The sequence below is a fragment of the Aythya ferina genome (genome assembly GCF_964211825.1).
Source record: "Aythya ferina genome assembly, chromosome: Z".
In the NCBI taxonomy this organism is placed as follows: domain Eukaryota; kingdom Metazoa; phylum Chordata; class Aves; order Anseriformes; family Anatidae; genus Aythya; species Aythya ferina.
The window spans coordinates 26,916,770-26,941,266 of record NC_140299.1 but is presented as its reverse complement, the minus strand read 5'-3'; the positions used below and the strand labels follow the sequence as shown (position 1 = coordinate 26,941,266).

The following is a 24,497-nucleotide window of genomic DNA, read 5'->3' as shown; positions in this document are numbered from 1 at the left end:
TAGTTTGTTTTTTTGTTTGTTTTTCCATTAGGCCATTTTTTTCCAGTACCTATGCAGCTCAGAGGAGTAAAAATAAGGCATATTACTATTAATAAGGAACCTGTTGACGTTCTGCAGCAATAGCCCATAGTAGAAGGGGCTGAATGATGCTCAGTATATTGTCTGTGAAGATCCATTGGTAGTGGTGGTTGCTAAAAGGATGCTATGTAATCCACAATTAATTTGACACAGGAAACAGTAAAATGTGAAGGAGAAAGAGTAAAGCCAGTGGAAGTGTAGTATTAAAGTGAGTAATAAAGCAAGCAAATTCTGAATGTTTAATACTGTAGGCATGAGGAGTTGGATATAAATGAAGATGAAAATATTCTTGCTCTGTATGTACGAGGTTGCATTCCTCCATGAGCAGTTGTGTGAGCTGTCATAGATATTTTTATTTTTATTTTTATTTTTATTTTTATTTTTATTTTTATTTTTATTTTTATTTTTTAATCTTCGTTACCGTCTCAGGGTACATGCTCATTCCAGCCCTCCTCAAATTAAACAGGTTGCAGTTTACAGAGAAGTCACTTTTACTGACTCTCTGATGGAAATCTGGAGTTGAGACAGTGTAAATCAGACTGTGTATGTGCAACTATAAGCAGAAAATGGCACATCTGGGTTCTAAGTTTTTGATGCAGAATAGGTTTATCTATATTGTCTGGTATTTTAACCAGCCAGAGTTTTGGTTTTAGGTTTGAAATCTAATGAGTTCACTAAGAGCAGAAAAGGCTGAATTGCGTCAGGAAAGATTTTAAGTGCGTTAAAGCAGACTTGAGACATACCTTACTTAAAACAAAACAAAAATTGCCTCTTCGTAGGTTCCAAAAATATATTTTTTTGACCCTGCTCAGAGGGAGCAATCTCTCGCAGGTTGCAGAAGTACGTCTGGATGGTGAGTTTGGCCTTGGTGTTGCCAGCAAATAGCCATCATTAGTCTTCAGGCTTTTTCATGTTTCTGCATCTAAAAACAAACAAAAAGAGTTTTAATGGCTCTAATGATGCTTGTGTAGCACAGGCAATTCTTGCCAAATACTTGATTTAGATTTGCATGCCTATTTGAGCTCAGAGTTAGTGCAGGTTACAGTTGCAATTTTTCTGGTTGCCCTGGATAATCATCATCTACCTTTCACTGGCTTCCTTGGTTGGAGCCTGTAATGCACTCCAGTGAAATAATGCAAAACAAGAAAAAGTTTTTACAGAAAAAAAATGACATTAGATTTCATAGGATACTGCATTTCAGTATTTAAAACACAAGTTTTGTACCTGCAGAGTTAACTTTTCAGGGAAGATCTCACACATTTTACACCTGAGAAAGAGCCCCCTATTTAATTTTTGGTTTAAATTTCTCATTTAAAATCCCCTTTAAAAATGAAGGTAGAGAAAAAAAAACAAAAAACATAGTGTATAAGAACACTATGTTTTAAAGGTATTTGAGTGTATGTCTTGATTTTAATCCTTGCCTAGATAGCAGTTTGTAGTTTCTGTGACATACTCTGAAGGAAAGTGATGTAAAATTAATTTACTTTTTTTCTTTCTTTCTTTCTTTTGAGAGTAGCTTTGCTTTCTGGAGCTTACTGTACCACAACTAACACCTCTTCAGGTCTTAAGGCAAGGATTATTTCAGCATTCTTATTTATGTAAGAATTTATCCATACTATAATATTAGAAGTTCACATGGAGAAGTTTTTCCAAGCTACATGTATGTTACTTGGGAGGCAGAAGGGTATTATGTACTAGTTGTGGTACAGTAAGGTCCAGAAACTGCCTCTCTGACTGTGCTTCCCATTTCATAAAATTATTTGTTGCATATGAATGCTAGGCATTCATTTAAATATCTCCATTCTTATTAATTAATAAGTAATGTCAGGTCAAATTTGGCTTTAAGAAGTTTCTTTGCTTTAAACTCCATTTAGTAACTGATATGTAGAAATGATAGCATTAAAAACATTATCCTATGATGGAAAACAGCAAAAAGTTCACCTTGAACCTAAATTGCAAAACAGTCAAAAACCGTTGCCCACATTTATTTAAATATTGCAATGTGCCAATTTATTTCCCATGTCACTGTTCTCAAGCAGGCCATTGTTGAGGGATTTTTGAAACAGCAAGAATCCCATGGCTTGCTGTAGCTGAGCAAACCAAGCTACCAGGGCAACTATGAGAAGTTCCCATGACAGTGTTCCCACATTGCCCAATTGAGGAATTCAGGAAAATATTGTTACCAGTAGCTGGCTTCAAGGACAAGGTCTATGTGACTGCTAATCACAAGGGGGTTGTTTTCTTGCAGGTGGGGTTGTTTTCTTGTAGCTGTTTGTCTGAGTGCTTTTGACCAATAATCTTGTGTGAAACACTGTCCGCTCCTGTTAAGTTCACTATAAAAGTTAGGCTATTTGGGCAATAAAATGGAGCATGATCTGACTCTACTGGTGTCTGTCGTGCTTTCGGCCGTGCTTCCTGCAACAGGCCATTGTCTTCAAATACTTCTACAAAGCGCAGATAATACTGATCTCTTTTTTTTTTCTTTTTTTTTTTTTTTTTCTTCACATTTACTACTGCAGCAGAAATAAGTCTACACATCAAGAACTGAATAAATGTTAGTCAGTGATGTACAAGCCCTGGGTAATGGTTGTCATGCGGATGTCAGGATGCTCTGTGCAATCCAAAGAGAGTCTCCAAAGTCTGTGTTTTCCTTGCTTTGATACTTGGGTTGGTTAAGCAAAACTTGTCATATTGCATACGTATCTATGTACATACAACAAGCTTACCTAGATGCTTGTTTGCATGATGGAAATACCCAGTGGATATATCACCTTTGCAATTTCAGTTCTGGATTTAATAGGTGCATCACAGAAAGCTCCTGCTTCCTGGTTCTCTGAGCAGAAGTTTGTCAGGTATGTCATGATAAGCTACATGGAGAAATGAAATGAGAAGTTTCAAATTTTAAAGACAGACGTACTGTGTAAAACTGTGAATCTTACTAAAACACAGGAAAAAGTCAGATTTTACTGGCTTCTTTCTCTCTTACAGGGGGTTATCTTTGCTACCTATGCTCTGTTGCAGCACATACATTATCTTTTAAAAAAAAAAAAACCTGCTGAGACTATCATTCATTTATATAGGTGAATGAAAGCAAATTACAGAAGTAAGATTGCATTGAGGGCATCTGATAAAATGACAAAAAAAAAAAAAAAAAAAAAAAAAAGAAAGTTGAATTTTTTTATGAAATTTGAGTCTAGTGGTGATTTTGTGCTGCTAACTCGAAGCTTTCACTGTATTTACCAGCCTGGGTACAGCTTTTCTATTAGTTGAATGTAAAACATATAAGCCTTCTAGTATAAGATAAGGAGAATGTCAGCCTCAGTTGTGTTACTGTTTCCTGTGTATGCTTTTTTGCTTGTTTGTTTTACAGTACCAATCTGTGTTGATAGTTTAATGTGTTTACTATTCTAATTTCAAATGTTTTTTTTTTTTTGTTTTTTGTTTTTTTGTTTGTTTTAAAGGGAAATCAAATTAATGGAAATGTTGATCTGAGACAGGCTACAATGAGGGGTGTGTGTGTGTGTGCACAAGAGAGAAAGGTATGTTATTTGCTTCACCCTTTGTGGTGAAGCAAGGGGTAGGCCTGCATATGTGACCTCAAACCTTTTCTTTAGGCCTCAGAGAGGAGTCCTTACCCACTATACCCAGTGAATCTTGGGGAACAAACTGTCTTCTACTGTTGCCTTTTCCTAGCATTTACTCCACTCCTTGTTAAAATGCCTGCTTTTATTTATTTATTTATTTATTTATTTATTCATTCATTCATTCATTCCTTACCTCTGAAGAGCAGCACATCATGACACTCTTTTGTTTTTGTTTGTTTGTTTTTTGTTATTGCTGCTTTTTTTTGTTTGTTTGTTTATTGCTTGATTTATATTTGTGCTCATATTACTGCCTTTGGCCAAGGAGAGTTCAGAAGTCAGCACCTGCAATTATCCCTCTGGGTGTGGAAAAAAAGTACAGAATATAAAACAAGCACAGCAGGAGCACGCTTTCATAGATGATACTCTCAGAGGACTTGTATAAGTGGTGCTTCAGATGATGCTTCCCAGCGAAACAATTCTCCATGCATTGCTGACAGCACTTGCACGAGCTTTTTTCATCCTCACAGCACCGTGCAAAAGTGCTGCCGTTGCCCAGGCAGCACGCTGTCCCCCTGCGTGAACTAATTTCTAAGCTGCACGAGAAAACTGCAACCCAGACCTGCCCCCAGCCCAAGCCTGGGGTACTCCGCGCCCCATCCTGCCCCTGCCCGGGCTGTGCGAGCGGGCGGCCGGCAGCCGGCACCGCCGCCCTCTTTGCGAGCGCAGCTCAAACCACGACCCCCCCGCGGGTGGCAGCGTCCCACGGGCCGGGGCAGGGCCCCTGGGGGCTCCGCGGCCGGCAGAGGGCAGCGCTGCGCTCCGGGAGCCGCCCGGGGGCCGCCGGGGCCGCGCAGGGATCGCCCCCGACGGGGCGGCGAGGGCGGGGCGAGCCTGGACGCTGGCACCGGCACCGGCATCGGCATTGACACAGGCATCCCCTCCCCGTGCGGACCTCACTCCCCTCTCCTCGCGAGCAGGTAAGGCCGAGAGGGGGACACCAGCCCTGGGACGGGGGCCCGCAGCCCCCGGCGGCACCTGCCGAGCGACGACCCCCGGCAGCCCCCGCTGCCACGGCGTTTGGCGGCCGGGACGCGGTGCCGTGGGAAAGGGGGGTGCTGAAGTCCCGGGGGGGGGAAAACGGAGGTGCTTTTATACCCGTAACTATAACTAACTTTAACTGCATCTGTCGCACAATCTGTATCAGTAACTATATACAAAGCGACATCTGTAACAATACCCATATCTATAACTGTATCTGTGACATCTGTATCTATATTATCCGTAGCTATAACTGTATCTATAACATCTATGTCTTATATTATCTATAGCTGTAACTGCATCTATATCATCTATTTATTTGTGTTTGTTCCTTACTTTGCCTGCAGAGCTGCTGGTGTTTTCTCAGCTCATGTCCTCTCTTAAGCCTTAGCCTCCCTGAGCCGGAGCAAAGGAGTTTTTTTTTTTTTTTTTAAACTGTTTTAACTAAATATATAAAAGAATTGAAAGCTTTCCTAACAGTAAAAATCATAGAAACAGATTTTAAAATGCTTTTATGCAGTGTTTTGTTATATGGCACAGTGTGTGCAGCTTAGAGCTGCATAATTTTCAACTTGAACGGTGGTTCTTATGCAAAAAAAAGAAAAAAAAGTCTCTGAAAATCTTCTGCATTCTTATGCATTTACTCCTACATCTGCAGTTTGGTGGTATACAAAAATGGAGGTAGTTTTCACAGATTGTTATAAGACATGCAAACATGATAAGAAGCCCAGCAGATGACATACTTTATTTCTCTCTCTTTTATGGAAGTAATTTACTCTCTGCTGTGCTTTGCAGAAATAGGGCTTCAGGAGGCATTTGATTAAAAGGGACTTTTCCACATCGTTGAAAAATGAACTATGTTCTGAAAACTTGGTATAAAAATGTCAGGACAAAATCTGGTTAAAAGACTCATTACTGTAGTGTTTTTCTTTTTCCAGAGCAGTGTTTGAATATTGAATGCAATAAAGTAAGCAATCATGTTAGTAATATCTACCAGGAAACTCATCTGGCCTTCTCAGTTGACGAGTAAATTGGGCATTTCTGCCAACATTTTGTTACGTAATATCACACAGGAGTATTCTTTTTCTGGGTCTGAAGCTGCTGCTGTTTTTCCGGAGAAGTTCCTATTGTTTCCCCCCAAGAATAGTTCCTTTGTGCGGCTGCTTCGGAAGGGTATGGTGTGTAAAATGGCTCACCGTTCTTTTGATCTGAATAACATGTTGAACAAGAATTTGTACCAGGATATAGGAAGGACAGCTCATGACTAATATGGTGACTCAGAAGATCCAGTTCCAATTTTTGGCTTTGCCAGCTGAAAGCCAAATCTCTGCATGTCTGTGTGTCAGTCAGTTGGCACCTGAACATGGAGATTTTCAGTTTATAGATGAGGGAGATGTGGTAATCTTAGAGCAGGTACATACATTCTCTGTGCCTCGTACAAATAAGTGTTTCACCTGCTAGCATGCTACCTAGAAGAGCAGGCAGAAGTTTTATCGCACTGAAAGTTTGTGCCCGAGTTCACCTCTGTAGCACCTTGAGTATTACTGCATCTATATACTGTATCTAGAGCATCATGTCATCAATCAATCTTGTCATCATCTTGTCATCTTGGGGATGCTTTTTGATTTTTCCTCGATGCTGTTTGCTGAATTTTTTCAGAAATTACAGATTTTTAATTAATGTTGGACTGACTAGTTGAACTGTGTGACTTGTATCTTAAAGGCACCATTAAGGTGGATGCTGTTAACATGTGGGTACTGCTAAACTACCTTAATGATTAAAGGAGAGCTGTGAAGTAGAATACTCACCCTTCTGAAGGGTGAAGCCACTTATTTGAATATCAGAATATCTAATGACTGTTGATATCAAAAATGTCAACTCCCTCTCTATTTTTAATGTCTGTATTTTGTTGTGCTTTGCACAGCCTATGGACAACACATTTAGCCACATAATAATGTGAAGAAATTTTGCTAGCAGAATTGTTTGCACACTATGATATGGGCTAAGTAAAGAAAATTGTACCTTGATTGCTAATTTAGCAGGGGAAGCAGCTGGAAAGAAGGTCTGTGCAACAATATGCTGACTAAATTTGGCTGGAAAAGAGTCAGTAAACACAAAGCTGTACCATGACAGTTTTATGTATCATCTCAGTGTGTGGCCGTATTCTGGAGAAATCAGGGAGAAGACTTCCCAGCTGAATCTGTCAGCTTTGGAATTGAAATTGTGTTCTTGCTTTATGTGTGTTGGTAGGAGAGTGGAACTTGTTTGAGCTTCAGGCTTTCACCTACACACTTTGAAAGATGAAGGAAGAAGTAAGATTTCAGGAGCAAAAAAAATCTGCAGAGCTTGTGAATTTGAATAAACCCATTAAGATTTTCAGGCAATGATCTCTTTCACTTTCAATTTGAAGTTTGGACAAAGGGGAAGAGAACTGTATAGTTTCCAGGAAATATATTTAAATAAACAGTTTGCCAGTGTTCAGTGTTACAGGGTGCTCCACATAGTTGAAAATATGAAAATATAGAGGTGAAGTCATTCAGACAAGCTTGAATTCTGCTCTGCAGCTGCCCTTGGGATAATCAGAAAGCGGGACCATCTCGTATCTCCAAAGCGAGCTGAGATGCACTCCAACTGTTTTTGAGTTCAATAAGCCATGCTTTCAGGGCAGTTAATTCTAGCTGTTCATGAACGTGGACGAGAAATTACAGGAGTATTGGTGTATACACAATGTGTCCCCCCTAACTTTGTTTGTTAGTTCTAGCACTTTGGTCGATGACCAGGAGTGAGTGATGATGAAGCATTGCTGATAGCAGCATTGGAGCATGGATTTGGTGGCATTGGTAAAAACAAACACTTCTGATCCACTTTTCTGCTACCTTCTCAGTGAACCACACAAGTGTAACTACGCTGTGTAAACCCTTTAATGATATAATTAATATTATGACTTCACAGTAGAGAACCTAGGGGGTGGTAAACTCTAAAACCATTAAAACAAAATCAGTAGAAAGCAATTTTCTATGTCAAAACTGTCATTAAAGGAGTAGGGGAAGTGAGACAGATGTCTGTTTTTGTATTTTAGGGCCAATTTGTTTTTCTTTTTGTCTTTTGGAAATGTATAACCTAAGGTTTCTAAAACCTAGAACTCTGTTTTGGTTTTAGATGAAATGAAAATGCTACATTAAGAATGTTAATACAGGAATGCATAAAGAATAAACTTTGCCAACTTCAGGAACTAGCTGCTGTCAGAGAGGCACTTTTCTAGGGTAGTTTTTGTTGTAAAATCCAAATCATTCTTCAAAGTGTAAAAATTTGAGACTTTTTTTGGACAGTCTTTAAATATTTTCTCTATGAAGAAGTACGGTAGCCATAAGTGAGGTGATGTTCTTTGGAAGACTTAATACTCTTTTCATCTCCAATTGTTGAAAAGAGAGCTATTAAAAAAGGTGTTTAGCTGCATTTCTTCTATTCACATGTTTCAAGAGCAACTAATGTTTGGTGAAGTAATCAACATTAATGCAAGCAACTTCATTATAAATTTATTAGGCAAGGGTTCATTTTACTTCTCAGTTTGAATAGTGTTCAAAAAGAACTAAGAGAGTATGCTTGCAAAGTTTTTAACTGAGGATTTTGCTTTGTCTCCTCTCTACCCTCTTCATGCTATAGATCTTCATGAAAGCCAGGTGTAAGAATGAAAGATCAGTCAAAAAACTTGGCTACAAAGGTGCAAATATTTGTATTTTGGAATGCAGTGTTTAGCATAGGTACAGTTTCAGCTTTCTACTTTTTTCCTGTCTTTTAATTCTTCCAGTGTCTTTTAACCAGATTCGGAGCAAGGATCTGTACATAAAATGATGTTCTGTACTAAACTACATTTGATCTCTGTGCAGTGCATTTCCTGGTGCTTTAGAAGCAGTGAGTGAGCCTTTACCTGTGCATACGTAACGTAACTGGTGGAATCAGTAAGTAAAAAAATACAGTTTGGTTCAGTTGCCATATTTTTTGAGAGGAATCAGTGGGATTAACATTATTAATGGAAACCAGCTGCTCCATGAACGCCATACTAGAGTAGCACTGTTTTTAAAAAGTATTTAGATATGAAAAGTATAAACACTATGTAAAATTATTCATATCCATCTTAGAGGCTGTTTTTTGGGTAGTTTTTGGGTAGAGCACCTACCACTATGGACTAATGAATTATACATAACGGCAACACAGTGATAAAGGTGCTGTGTAACACAGCCATGCAGAGGAAGATAGCTAGGTGGAAGCCCTATTAAAATGCTTGTAAAAAGCACAAAAAGCCTAGCAGCACAATGCACAAGGCTTTTTTGCTTAGAAAATAATGATGCATTTTCAAGCACTGTGAATGATAATTCTAGGGGTTCCTGCTTACCTTCCAGTAGAGTCTGGGTGGCATCCACTCTTACTTCCTTGTTGCTCTACTTGATCAGAAATCAAGATTTAACATGCTTGTTTTGATGGTAGTAATAAACAGTGTTAATAAACATGAGTTTAAATATGTGCATCACACACACACAGGAAAAAAAAAAAAAAGGAAAAAAAAAAAAAAAGGAAAAAAAAAAAAAGAGAGGAAGAATTGAATTCCAAGCCACCTATGAAGTATTACTGGAGGCTTATTTGACTTTCAGTCAATTATATTGCAATACATGAATCATCAGTAGTGATCTGGGGCACAGAAATGTGGGATGAAAAAAGCAAGGCAGCAGGAGAGCCCTAAGTTAAGTGAGGTCCACACCAGTGCTGGATCACAGAGAACCATCAGGGCGCGTGTCCTGTCTTCACTTTCTCTGAGTCTTTCTGCCATTGTTATGCACTTCATTTACAGTGAAGAGGAGAAAGTCGAGTTCTGAGTTGTAAGCCAGGTAGCTGTAGGATCAGTAGGTGGTATCTTCTGTTCAGGAAAATAGTGATGATACACTAGTATCCAGAGTAGGTGCCAGGACAACCAAACAATAATGAAGGGCTGAAGGGTCACCTTGACAGCTAGCAGAAATGCCTTTCCACTGAGATTCAGATAATGCTTTCTTTTATCTGATTTCTTTGGTGTGTGTAGAATGAGAAGTTTGATAACTGAAGTCTTTTCCATTAAAGTGCAGTTAAGTCAATGTACTACTGGAAAATAAAAACTTCAGGTATCTTCTTCTGGCCTTTTTAACGTGTTTTGATAGTTGGGGAAACCATGCCTTAAAATGCTGAAATTTGTGATGTTGAAAGAAATAGAAGAGTCCTGTGATTAGCAACCAATAAATTAGATGTTGTGAGAGCAAGAGAAAGGTATAGGAGAGATTATTTATATATCTTGCACTTAGATAAAACCCACAATACTTGTTGATGTTCATTTCAATAAAGCTTAAGCTTGTCAGGAGACCAGTAATAGCATTTGATAATAGATTTAATGGACAGTGTAGATTAAAAAAAAAAAAAAAAAGATAGGTAAACCATTTTATTTTCAAGATTTTTTTTGTTCTTTCTTGTATACTTACTTCTACTTGGCTGAAATGCTCACCACAGCAAATATTTCCAGTACATCTAATACTACACTGAATCAATCTGGAAGCTAAAAAGGTATTTCTGTTTGTGTAGATGAATTCTGCTTCCTGCTGAAGTAGATGTGAGGTTGGTGTTTGTGGGCAATGCCTTAAACTGGAGCTGTTTGCCCATCCCACTGGTTTCTGAGTCAGAAGCACATATGCTGGAAGGGTAGTTGAGGTTGTACTTTGTGGAATGATGTGTATCTGTTGTTTCCAGCTAGATGTGGAGTCTGTGCTTGCTGCTCAGGGTTGGATTCCTCCTCAGTCGTCTATGTGATAGCCCTTGGCTACTGGGGAAAGTGCTGTATGGGGACCTGAGCTGCACTTGGAAGAGGTTTGGAGGAGGTGAGTGGCAGGATTCCTTCCGGTCCCTCTCTCTGAAATGGAAATTGCAAAAGAGCAGCTCAGTAGCCAGAGCTGAGTATTTCCTCCCTACGTGCATCCTCTTCCTGCCACTCCCAGCTGCTTCTAGCAAGCAAACCAAGTTACAGTAAGCCCCAGATGGAAAGACGTGAGACATTCGTATGAAACCTTTCCTAAACAACCAGCACTCTGAAGAGCGAGAGGAGCAGAACCATCCACCCACTGTTGACAGTTACTGGTTTTTCTGCAGGAGGCAAAAAGGGCATCATTAGGGATGCTTTTGTCTCCAGGAAAAAACATTATAGGCTGGATTGTCAGGGGAGCACATGTTGAAAATACTGAGCGTATTTCTGTGTGGTTCTAGTCAGTGTTCAGCATCCAATGTTTTCTGAGTGCTATACAGGAGAACACTGATTGCCTCCAATGACCTAAATCTCTGGGCTGTTTATCCACTCAGGATCAATACTGAGCTAGGAGCTTGGTGTTTCAGAATTACCAAGCTCCCACAGCATCCACAGTGGTCACAGCACTGAGCCTGCCAGAGTTCAAGAGGCATTTGCACAACAATCTCCGGTTCATGGCCTGATTTTTTGGTGGTCTTTTGGGGACCCAGGAGTTGGACTCAAAGATCCTTGTGGGTCCCTTCCAGCTCAGGACATTCTGTGATTCTATGATCCACAGGGTGACATAAACAAAGGGTAAAGGGAACTAAAATTGGGATAGCATCATATCTCCAGTGAGTTCTGTTCGTATTAGCCAATAAAAAAGGCATTTATTGCATAGGTGATAATGGTAATTCCTGAAAGGAAGGATGAAATTAAGCCTTTTTTGTGCATGCTTGCAGCACAATATGGAGACTAGGCTACAAAGATAGCTGTTTTCCTCATCCTTTGCAGAGAAGGGTATAACATGCATCTCATGATGCTGTAGAGCTCAAGCTAGTCATATGTCAGAAGTAATCCAGAGTAGATCGAGTTCTGTTGGCATGGCATAATGATTTGATTGTGCTTGTATTTTTTTTACAGAGGAGATGGCAGAGTTCAGTTTGGATGTGCTCCTTGAAAGAGGGAGGACCACTGCAGTTGAAGGGATTTTGTATATCATTATAGAGCAATGGTGCAAAAACATCTGGCTGGCATGTCTCTCATTCATTTCAGCCTACCATTAAATGATGTGTGTGGCAGTAATTGTGAGCTGGTGACAGGTCAGGGACAGAAGTCAATGTGCTTCACCTGTCCTGTAATGTGACACTTGCTAGAAGCTCCACCTTAAATACTCCTTGAAGACTTAATGCTATGTTTTTTTAGTTTCTATTGTAGATCTGTGTTCTTCTGTGCAAACAGAGCTGTGCTTCCAGTACTGTTTCTCCTAAGGCAGCATTCAGGATGCTGGTGCTGGAAACTGCAGAGCTTTGTCTCTGTCTGTTAAAGCAAGACACCTTGGAGACAGCTTCAGGATTCCTCCTCCTGCCTTGGAACATAAGAATCCCGTCTGCCTGTGTCTAGCTGCTGACTAGGCTGGCTGGATTAAAGTTTCCCTAAGACCTTTTTCTTATGATATGAATGTGCTCTTTTGCATTCTCTCTCTCTCTCTCTCTCTCTCTCTTCCCCCCCCCCCTTTTTTTTTTTCTGACTGAATGCTTGTGGCCAGTGATTTCTCTTTTGAAATTGCACTAAAGTCAAACCGCAAAAATGTAGGTACTTGTGAATATAGATGAATTGACAAGCACTGGGAGATGAGCATTAACAAACTCCATGGTTTAAATGAAATATGTGTGTATGTGTGTGTGATTTTTTTTTTTTGATTGAAGCTCTGCATTTAATTTTTGCAGCTTGTTGGAGAAGAACTTCTCAAATCCTATCTGACTCATAGCAGGCTGTACCTATGCATTAACAAGAAATGTGCTGCACAACTCTGTTGTTTTTGGAAACTGTTCAGCTGTAAAAACAAGGCCACATCTGAGCTGAGGCAGCCTCCTCTTAAGACAGGCTCTTTTTTTGTGGCCCATTTCAGTAAGTGGAAGAAGGCTTGAGTGTAGCTATTGAGCCCATCCTGCTGTTTTAAAGTGATGTAGTTGCTTCTGATATGCTTTTCTCATTTGCAAGGAATGCTATTTTTAGGGTATGAATTTTGAGGTTGTATTGTGTTTGAAATATAATAATAGAAATCAGTATTGCTATGATGGCTGTAATTATAGTAATTCCAGTGACTTACTGTGGCAGTAATTTGCTGTTCAGGGTATTTAAGGCAACTTGCCTTGGGCATAACTTCTGTGAAGTTTCTAAATACCAGCACTAGACATTTGGGATATTGGTGTGGAGTAAAAGGCTGCTACAACTTCATCTCTAGGTCAAATTCAAAATTCCTTTCTTTGCCTCCGGAGATAAGAAGGGCCCAGCACTTCATCTGCTGCCACTAGGAATGTCTCTGTGACCAGGCTCCACTGTCTGCTGACCTGTTTTATTTTACTGTGCCAATTGTGTGAAAAGCATGCAGCGTGTCCATGAAACCAGCCACCCCTACTGCAGCATCATTGCACCAGCCTCTCCTCGCACCGAGGAAACTTTGGGCAACTGGGTGTCTGATAAGTTTACTATGCTTTCTTTTACTAATTCTGGAAGATGCAAATGGGATAGGGTGATATCGGTACCTTCTGATTTGCTGTGTAATAATTCCGCTGGTTTATTCTGTTCCCAGGTGCTGTGAAAATGGAGTTGAGCTGCACTGAAGTACCTCTTTATGTAAGTTCTACAACGTTGGGCTTCTGCCCTGAGAGTCGCTTTCTTTTGGGTAACAGCTCATTCAAACACAGAGTGAATGAAACCAAAAAACATTCTATAGCTGTCTGCGACCTTAGGCAGTTGAATGTTGCTGTTGAAAGCAGGCATGTGTGGGGATGATGGTTTATAATACTGTAGCTCCATTCTCTGAAGTAAGTTTAGAATTATTTTTTCTTTAGGATAATTATTTTATTCTTCAACATTCTCAATCTCAGTTTTCAAAACAGTTATTGTCTGTGAGGAGGTGGCACTCACTTTCTAGTTTCTCACAATTTGCAGCTACTGTAAATAGCTGTACAATTATACAATTCTAAACTACCTTTCTCTCCAGTTCCTCAAAACACAAAATTGTACCACATATATATATATACGTATATATATATGTGTGTAAGCCTAATAGATTGAAATTGGTAATCAAATGTATTTTTTTTCTGCAAAATGTGAAGTGATTGGATATAATAAGTAGAGCTCAGAAGAGATCAAAAATGTGTTAAAAGATGTGAGGATATGCATTAGTTACATTTAATTTACTGGGATGTAATGATGGGAATTAAAACTCAGGCAACCTAGTAATTATTATTACTAAACCATGGCTTATCTTTTTTAGTTTGTTCTGCCATGGTTTTCAATGAGAATGGTAGTAGGGCTACTGAATGGTGTTGTATAGGAGAATAGTGGGAGTGTACTGAATGGGAATGGAAAGGGTGGTGAAAGATGGAAATAAAACAATTATCTGATTATTGTGATAAGATAGGGTTGAAAATGGAGGCAGGCATTAATCATCTGTACCCTGGAGTACTGAAAGAATTTAGGATTTTCTAAAACACCAAGAGTTTTCTTTGTCTTTGTCAATTTAGGAGTGGGAACCTCATGCTGTGGAAAACTAACTGCAGCGTCTGTAAAGGTGGGGTGGAGGTTTGTAAGAACTGCTCATGTTGTGTGCAAGGTCTCAACAATTTTTAACAGGAAGGATAATTAAGAATGTGTTGGTAATTGATAGAATTTAACATGGTTTCATCAGAGGTAGCTGCATCAGACTAATCTGATATCTTCCTGGAATAGTTTAACAGATGGGCTAGACAAGGGCAGTGTAATTGGGCTTAATCCCGCTAATTGAAATGAAACATTTGATGCCACGTCTCAGAGGAAATTATTCTGTCAGATGAAGGTGGAGACTAATACTGGTCCTGTAATCCAGATAAGGATGTATGGATACGCTGTGGGTTACATTGCAGGAACACTCACCAGGATAGAGAGAAAGTTACTACAAGTGATACTCCCTAAGGATAAGATCTAAGGCCAGTTCTGCTTGATATTTTGATTATACACTCGTGAGCCAGATGGAGGTTTGTGAGATCTGTGCAAATCTGTGGACGTTATTGTATTGTTTAATGCTGAGGACAATTCAGTTACTACATGGACAGATTGGACTTTCCTATCTCTTACTTACTCCAATTAATAAGAGCATTTGGATAATAATTGTGATAAATCTGTTATGAAGTAGGGGCTTACCAGGTGGAGGCAGAGGAGGCTGGGCTGTGTTAGTCACTTACAGAGTGACAGGGGTGAGAATGTGATTTTACCTGTGTCCTGGTTTCAGTTAGAACAGAGTTAATTTTCTTCCTAGTAGCTGGTAGAATGCTATGTTTTGGCTTAGGATGAGAAAAGTGCTGAAAACACCCTGATGTTTTAATTATTGGAGAGCAGTGCTCATACCAAGCCAAGGACATCTCAGCTTCTTGCTCTGTCCTGCCAACAGGCAGGCTGGGGGTGCAGTAAGAGCTGGGAGGGGGCAGACCCAGGACAGGTGACCCAAACTAGCCAAAGGGGTATTCCATACCATCTGACGTCATGCTAAACAATATTTAGGGGTGGCTAGCTGGGGGAGGGGCACCGGACTGCTCGGGGTTAGGCTGGGCATCGGTCAGCGGGTGGTGAGCAATTGCATTGTGCATCACTTGTTTGTACACATTATTAGTAGTAGTACTATTATCATAATTGTATTATTATTATTATTATTATTATTATTATTATTATTATTATTATTATTATTATTATTATTATTATTATTATTATTTTGTCTTATTAAATTGTCTTTATCTCAACTCACGGGCTTCACTTTCCATTTCTCTCCCCCGTCCCAGAGAGGGAGGGGGGGAGGGTGAGCGAACGGCTGCGTGGTGTTTAGCTGCCGGCCGGGTTAAACCACAACAACCTGGGAACGCTCACTGTAAGCCTTGCACAAGTGAGAGCCTGTCCTGGACCTGAGTGTTGCTTCAGGACTTGCTGGTTGTGGTCTGCAGCTGCTCTGGTGAGTTAGCATCTGAAAGTGTTGCACCTTCACAATCCTACCCCTTACAATATTGTTCCTAATGTGAGTGCTCCTCAGCGCATCCGGGAAGATCAAAGAGGTCTGTCTATCTTGAGGAGTCCTTGAGTTAAGGTATTTCTTTTCTCTTAGTCAGATCCAATTACTTTGTCAGTTCTGGAAACTATTTCCCACTGCTGCTGTCATTTGCATGACTTTGCTGGAGAACACAATCAAGTCAGCATTCACATAACACATGAAAGACCTTTCTGATTTGAAGTTCCTTAGACATCATTAAGCAGTTTTCTGGCCATCTGAGCTTAGCAAAAAATTGTTGAGTCTTTCATCCATTATAAAGGACAGGGAAAGCATCTCTTGGGGAGACAGGAAGCATGACAGATATTTGCATTGCAACAAATGCAGTTACTTCTGATGTGTTCCAGTCCCTTTTAAAGGGAATGGTGAATATAGAAAATAAGACATAATGACAGTTGCATGCTGTTCACATGCAACTTAAAAAATAATGGCAACATATGGTTATAACACATTATTTTCTGCAGAAGTAAGGTGAGTTTTAGTAGTAAGTATTTTTTGCTGTCAGAAAAATCTTTCAATTAAAGTGATCAAAAGGTAGGAACTAATCACAACCTTCCAGCCTCTACAAAAATGTGGTTTTTTTTTACTAGAGAGAGAGAGAGAGAGAGGGATCTACTGTATGCTAGGTCCAAAATTAGGATGCTTTTCACACTGTATTCAAATATACTTAGTATCTGTCTCAGGTGGATTTTATGCCATTCCTAATTCTGAAAATGTCTGTCTGAGAGACTCTCATTTTGTGTAAAATTACCTTAGAATAACTATATTTCTGTGTTTATAATACAATTGTTAATATTTGTAAAGATTACATGCAAAATACTTTTTTGACTAGCTGTGTTTGAGCAGCTCTTACAAAGCTGGAGGATGCATACAGCACTGTTATTTCAAACCATCCCACTGTGTCATTGTGGAATTTCTTCACAAATCTAACATAGTATGTGTAATCTTGTCAGGTGAGTGAGAGCTGTTTATTTTCTGTTGCATAAGAGAGAATGTATTCAGAAAGCTCAAGGACTTTGCTGGGTAATATGATTTTTGTGAAATATAATTTAAAATACTCTATGAAATTACTCCATTTCAAAATTGCATTATTTTGATACACTTCTCCTTATATATGATTTTTGTAGCAGCAATATGATTAAAATCTAATTACAACACACATAAATGTCATGGTTTAAAAAATAAATGGTAATGAAACAGAAAATTAAATATTTCAAGCACATGTTTTTCAGTTAATTTGAGGAGTCTGTTTCCGGCTTCTAGATAGCAAAATCCTGGTAACCGCATCTTAAAATTAGTCTTTATAAACCCATCTGATTTTTAAGACTAGCCGAGTAGAAACTGATGCATCATTTGTGATGTCTCTTCTTTCAGTCCTAATAATTTGTTGCTTCAAGAAGAACCAGAATTGAAATAGCCTTTTCCCTTCTAAATTGTGTTTTTTTTAACTGATACAAATAAAATCATATTTATCCAGTTCTTTCTGCAAGGATCTCAGCAAGATGAGTCTTTTCATTTTACAGCATAGGAAACACAGTATATGGAATAACCCTGTCCTGTCCTTAGACAGCCATCAGTTTCATTGTTGATGGTAAAAAATATGTAAAAAGCAAATATTTGCTTTATAACACAATTCAGATATTAAAAAAATTAAAGATGGTAGTTGTTCCTCCTATTGAAAGTTGATACTAGTATGTAAAAACAAATCCCTCTAATGGAAAATTCTTCCTTCTTATTTAATGGTAGGTGATTTTTTGTCTTTTTTTTTTTTTTTTTTTTTAAGAGAAGTATTATTGATCATCAGTGTTGATCTTTGACATTGGCAAAGGAATGTTTTGCTGCCATGGGGCAAGCAGACCGTGGGAGCAGTCAACTCTTGAGAGCAGAAGATGAGTGATCTCAGAAGCTTGTAAATTATTCTTTACTGAGAGCCCAGTAAATGTCTCCCTTGGGAGTAACAGACAGAAACAGAGAGATGTAGAGTCACAGAAGGGTATTCACAGCAGTTCCCTATAGATGACAGAGGGGCCTCATCTTCCAAGGCGATGCTGGAGGCTACGTATCCATTCTTGGAATCATAGAATATCATAGAAAAATTAAGGTTAGAAAAGACCTTCAAGGTCATCTGATCCAACCATCACCCTACTAACAACATCACCCACTAAACCATGTCCCTACACACCAGGTCCAACCTTTCCTTGAACACCTGGGAACTCCACCATCTCCCTGGGCAACCCGTTCCAATGCCTGACCATGCTTTCTGAGAAGAAATGTATCCTAATTGTTTTAATTGTTGTGCTCTTTGTTCAATTCTTTAATTGGTGAAGAGTAGGGACATGACGTTTCAACTTTTCCACACACCAGGAACATCACCCGAATGCCAGGACTTTTCAGCTATGATGGAGAGAGGCTTGGCAACTACATCAGCCAATTCCCTCAGGACCCTGGGATTCATGTCATCAGGTCCCACAGACTTGTGCCTGTTTAGATTCAACAGGTGGTCTCAAACCTGCTCTTCACTTACAGTGGGTGGGACTTTGCTCCCCCAACCTCCATCTATGTGTTCAGGGAAATGAAAGACTTGGGAAGCCCACCTACCAGTGCAGACAGAGGCAAAGAAATTGTTGAGTGCCTCAGCCTTCTCCATGTCTGTTGTTGCCAATTACTCAGATACAGAAACTCACTTCTAATATAAGAAATTAGCTACCTATGATCACTTACACGCTACTGTTTTTCACCCCTCAGTCTATTTTCACAAATGTTAAAGGTACATGGTGGCCCTTGGGGACTCCTCCTGTCACCCCAGCGCAGCAGCCCAAAGGGAGCTGGGTCCTCTCTTGTGCTCTTCCTGGAGGCTCTGTGCAGAAGGGATGGCACATCCCGCACTGGGGCTGGGGGATGGGAAAGAAGCAGTCACACAACCCCTGAGAATTGGCAACAGAGTTCTTTATTGCGGGGACATCCTGCAGGTAAGCCTGCAGGCTGTCCATGGTGTTTGGCAGCTCCAAGCTAATGCTTGGGATGGAGCCTGCGCGATGAGTAGGGAGCTCTCCGGGCACTCGTATGACGCTGTTGGGGTGCTCTGATGGCACAGAGTGAAGACATGCTGGGGTAGTTGCAGGTCTGATCTGGCTGAGGTGGATCCACGTCCATTGTTTCCTCCACATCTTCTGGTGGAACCTTCTCCATGGGCTCCACGGTGTTTGGCAAAAGGATGAGCCAGTCCTTGCCTGGGACTGCCCACATGGGATGCCTTGCATCTGGAATGTTTTCAGGCCAGGGTGCTGAACCAGGGGGTTGTCCAGTTCCATGCCTAGGTCCCATGCCACCATCTGGTTCATTTCCATGCATGGATTTGACACTGCCGTCTGTTTTGCAGCCATGGCTGGGTCCCACGCAGTATTCTGGACAATAGGCATGCCTCTGCTTCCTGTGGCTGTCTGCCTGATGCTCTGGCCATCGGCCCTCACCACCGTTGCACAACTGGTTAGGCCCATGCCCCCTGTTGCTGTATGACTGAGGGGGCGGCCTGTTCCCTGCATTGTTGTGGTGCCAGTGGTACTGCTTATACGTGTCTGTGGGCTGGGTGCCAGATGTCCCATGGGCACTGGTGTCAGTTGTGCTGTAGGCGCTGCCCCTTCGCCCATAACACGTCTCCTTGTTAGGTGCACTCCTTCTCAGTGCTTCCTCGGACTGCATTGCTGTCCTCACACCGAGGAGGCCTGCCACTCGCCTTGCTGCTTTGGCTCTTCTTCCTGCCACACAAGCTGGCTGTCAGTGCCTAGAAGCTCAGCGAGTGGTGGGCCAGCTGCAGGGGTCCTGCTTTATAGGGCCTGCAGCAAAGGCACAGCAGTGGTGGCCACTGTGACCACAGCAAGGCTCTGTGGTGGAGTGGCCCACGCATGGCCAAGGATGGCTGTGTTGGAGACGGCCTGGAAGATGCCCTCACGTGGACAAGGAGGAGCACTGGGGGGGCTGAGGGCCCCTTCTGTGGGGCTGGCTCCCCCAGGTCATTTGGCTTGCCAGAGAGAAAGGCTGCCCCTCGGCCACAGGGATTGTCCTCCACCTCTCATCCTGTGCCCTGGGTTTATTTTTAACATTTTTTTTTGGTAATTAAAATTAATTTATGGAAAAGAACAGAAGCACGGTACATCTTCAGCCCTAATGCCCATGTGCACTTTGTGCTCTGAGTGAAGAATTTCTTCCTCACATCACATCTAATCTAAATCTCCCCTCCATTTGTTCAGAGCCATTATTCCTTGTTCCATCATTATACTCCCTGATACAGTCCCTCTCCACTTTCTTTTAGGCCATTGTTATGGGTTAGGTTAGGTGGCAAAACTGCAGGACCTTGCAAATTACATCCTTATCTACCATGTTCCACATGACTTTTGCCAGCTCAGGTTCTAGCCTCTCATCAGTCTTAGACTGATCTCTCTGAGCATCCTCTTCTCCAGGCTGAACAGCCCCAGCTCTCTCAGCCTCTCCTCACAGGAGAGGTGCTCCAGTCCCCTCATCATCTAGGTGTGCTTTTGCTGCATTCTGTCCAGTATGGCCATGTCTGGAGACAGCACTGCAGGTGTGTACTGTGGCTTCACCCCTCACCACTGCGTGAGTAGAGGGGAAGGATCACCTCCCTTGACCCAATGGTGATACTTTGCTTAATGAAGCCCTGGATAACATCAGCCTTCTTTGCAAAAAGAATGTCTGTTTGGGTTTGGTTCTCAAACTGTAGCAGCTTCTCTGTTGAACTGTAGGTTGCATGGAGGGAGGCACAGTTATATATCTACTGATGTATCAGTGCTCTTACAAAGGTTGAGGGTTGAGTGGTTTTCCCTCTGACTGGATCAGGGGTGCCTGAGGTTAGGACATAGTGTCAAGCTGCTTGAAGCTGCAGAGCATATTGGTGCCTTCAGGCTGTCCCACTTTGGAGTGAACCAGTGGTTCTCTTTGCCTGGTATGTGCTGCAGAGTGACGAGTGTGTGAAGTTTTCCAGTCACCCTCCTCCATGTCTCCACCCACCTTCCCCCCCCTCCCCAGCATTTTTTCTTGTATCAGTCTTTAGAGTTCATGTGGTCAAACGTGTTCTTTGCTTGTCCTGCTCTTTGCGTGTTTTATTTGGGTTGGTGGGTTGCTTTTGGTGGTGTGATGTGGGCTTGATTCTATTTTCTATTGCTGTCATAATGTCAGTGCCTGTTAACTTTTTTCTTTGGAAGTCACAAATATTCTTTTGTGGTCAGGAAATGTTGTTTAACTTCATTAGCTCAGACCATCTTTTTTAAAGGTAAGTGCAGTGAAGTGCACTTACCTTTACAAACCTAACAAAGGTGTGATAAAACACAATCCAGTCCAGGTTTCTCAGATCCTAACTTAGTGGTAGGATGGGGCAGCATCCTTACTCTGTAGCCTTTAGCCACTTAGATGTTAAAGATGTCTGTATGAAGAACATTTTCCTGTGTTTTGCTTTGCTTTGTTTGCTTTGCTTTGAAAAGTGAAAACTGCTTCTAATGCAAACTGCTTGTGGCATATTCATGACTCAAGTGTATCCCATCTTATTTATGATGCAAAAGACAGGAGTGCAGCTGCTTTAGATGCAGGCACATCGAGCGGCTGCTTCAGACCGTGGCTGGGCAGAACTGTGCATTGGCAGCTGAGCATAAATGGGGTCCCCAGCAGCTGTGCCTCCAGCTTTGCTCCCTGGTACGCACTCTCACAGGGTAGCAGGAGGTACTCAGGCAGCAACTTGGTGGCCTCAGCTGGCCTTCCAGCTGGACTTGCCCTGAGCAAGTGGAAATGACTGTGTGGCTTCCTTGCTGCTGGTTGCTGTCAGCCTCCCTGCATTAAATGCTGCCCAGGAGCTGCAAAACTGGAAATTAAGTGCTGGTTTGGGCAAGACAGAAGCTGGCAGCTTTTTTACTGCATGTGATATACTAGTAGCCTATCCCTACAAAGGCATGCCTGATTACAGCCTACCTCCATTAATTATCCCTTGGATCTCTTCTATTTCCTTCTGTCATTACGTAACGATTTTAAAGTTCTTGTGGTCTTGTTGCCTTTTTCATAGGAAATGCCCTCTTCTAGGATTGTTTGTGCAAACACCTGGGCTACAGTCGGGCTCGTTAGCATCTTCACTGTTTTCTTAATCAGTGATATTTTTGTTCCTCCAGGATGTGCAGGCATAATTGTCTGGGATCTGAATGAAAGCACAACTGCTTTTTCACAGGCACCTTGGTAATTGAAGGTGTCTGAGTAAGTAATAGGACAAAGTGAAATAACGGAGTTATTTCATACCCTAGGGGCCCAAAGAACAACAACAGCAAATTCCTGGACTAAATTTTAAGGTTCTTCAAAGCAATGAGTGCTGTATTTATTGACAATTTAACTGCTTGGGTTTCTATGTGAAGGAAATACGATGAGACAGAATTCATTCTAAAAGGTTGTAGCCAACGATCAAGCTAATTTCCAACCATTGAATAAAGACACAAGCCAGTAGACATTGGCTAAAGAATGAAGCAAGGGAGCTCTCTCCAGCTAGTTATTAGCGGTCATCCTTCCTTCCACCTTGTTTTCCATCCTTCCTTCCACCTTGTTTTCCGTGGCCTTTGTACACCCACTGTTATACTGTCTGCACAGCAGTGGCACAGAGGGGAAAAATAATTGTGGATTTTCATACTGTACACTTCACGTAAAATACTTCCAGGACAGTTTCAGAATATGAATGCCTGATGTACAGCTAAATAAATTAAAGACAGAAGGTTTAGGTTAGGGATCAAAGTCCTCTCAAAAGAGTAGAGAGCAGAGTGGTAGAAAGTCTAGTTTGAAAAGATTATATCCAGGAAATGGATTAATTTAGTGCTCTGTCAGGAACTTCTGTTTGTCTGTGCTGTTTTTACCTCAGTGGTGAAATTTTTCTGTAGTGCTTGCTGTTGGTTGTCGTTGCTCCAGCTAAAGGCAATGGTAAAGTACACTCTAATATTCACACAACCCTGAATACTTCTGACATTTTTCAGCTCTGCTCTGTGCTCCATGCAAAGCATGATTAAATAAACACTGTTTTCATTTTTACTCTAGCAGTATGTCCAGGAATAATTTGAGCGTATCTTCTGTTGGAAAATGTTCAGAGGTCCGTAGGAAGAGAGACTTTAAAAACACTTAGTAAGGCAGTTAAAAAGTTGTGAATCATCTTGTTTGTAAGGAAGGAATTCTGTATAGTTTTATAATGTATATCATTTGTGTGCCTGGTTATAGCCAGAAGGATGAATGGACTGTGATTATTATCTTCTCTACAACTGCATGGGTTTCATCTGTGTGAGAGTTGGGAAACAGAATTAATATAAATCATTCAACAGTGTATTCTGTTTTTGAAATGTGATTGATGTGAAGGTCAAACTAGTATGGGATTCCAGTGCGTTTTTGCATGGTGGAAGTGGAAAGCGGCAGTAAGCCTCACATATAGCTCCCATAGTGAGCAGTTGGTCATCTGCCTTGCCAAACTACATGTCTTCCTTGTCCTTCCCAGCTGAACTAAAAGGAGTTGAGTGGGAAGGAGGTCTGGGAAGGGATAGAGTTTCCCGCAGTGGATGGAGTACAGATTTTTTTTTATTACTATTATTATCTTTTTCTGCCCTTGCAATGTGTTCAGTCTCTTCTGGCCAGCAATGTGGGGAAAGAAGCCCGCTTCTGCCCCATCTTGCCATCCTCTGCTTTCAAGTTCCTTGCTATGGGAGGAGAGAGGTTTTTCATTGCAGTGGTGTTGTCCACGTCTGGGCCATGGTCTGTGTGTTCAACCAGGCTGAAATCACTGTCCTGTTATACGGTGACTTTGAAACGCAACAGAGTAATGTGGTTTAAAATGTAAATGTCTGTCAGGCTTCCAGCATGTGTTTGCTCATGCACAGTGCTGTGTTTGCTGGCCTGGTCCAGCACAGTCAGTGGGTGTTTTGTTGCTGACCCCTATGGGAGCCTGGTCAGGTCTGTCGTGGGCGGCTTGCTTGGGGTGCTCACAAAAGAGCCTGCACAGTGGTTGGTCTGTGCTTGGATGTGTAGCTGCTGCCACAATGAGACTCAGGAAATACATGTAAAACAATGAGATCTATTTTAAAATGTATGGAGGAAAAGAGTGGGTATTTCAAAGCACATTCATCAGCAGTCAGATCATTTTTGTGCCCATACTGTACTTTTCTCCTTCCATTTTTTTGTCCATGGTCAGTCCTTAAATTATGATTTTCTAATCAGGGACCTGCATGCATTTGTGTATTGTCTGCAAGAGTAGAGTCCTGATGTCACACAGGACATGAGAATAATAACTAATCCAATTTATTTATTTTAAATTGAGTCAAATGAAAGAGGTAACTCCCTTGTTTCAGTTAACAGTTACATGTCAGAATGGATGTTCATTTTTTATTAATGCCCCTTGTTGTGGAAGGTTTCTGACCTCTGTATGTGAACAGCTCAGTCCCAGGGTTCTTAATTCCTGTATATGATTTTAAACACAAACATAAATTGTGTTGCCATTGACATCAACATACTGAATGATATTTTTAACAACTAACCAGCAAGACTGTTAATACATGTTTTGGCACTGTGTATTGCTTGAAAAGTTTTGTTTTGTTTTTTTCCTTTTTTCTTTTTCTTTGTAAAAAGGCATCCAACCTATTTTTATTAGTATCCAGCAATTCCAGAATGAGATGATGTGTTC

The 24,497-nt window shown here is 41.0% G+C and overlaps 1 protein-coding gene across 7 annotated transcripts in view; it reads left to right on the top strand.

Moving 5' to 3' along the window:
- The first annotated feature begins 4,542 nt into the window (after nt 1-4,542).
- Nucleotides 4,543-24,497, top strand: part of ARHGEF28 (Rho guanine nucleotide exchange factor 28) — a 130,080-nt gene continuing 110,125 nt past the window's right edge. For all 7 annotated transcript variants that reach the window (XM_084503448.1, XM_084503447.1, XM_084503444.1 and 4 more), the window contains exons 1-2: nt 4,543-4,639; nt 13,313-13,356. In XM_084503448.1, coding sequence (XP_084359574.1) covers nt 13,324-13,356 — 33 coding nt within the window. In that variant the 5' untranslated portion in view covers nt 4,543-4,639; nt 13,313-13,323. The remainder of the gene's footprint in view (nt 4,640-13,312; nt 13,357-24,497) is intronic.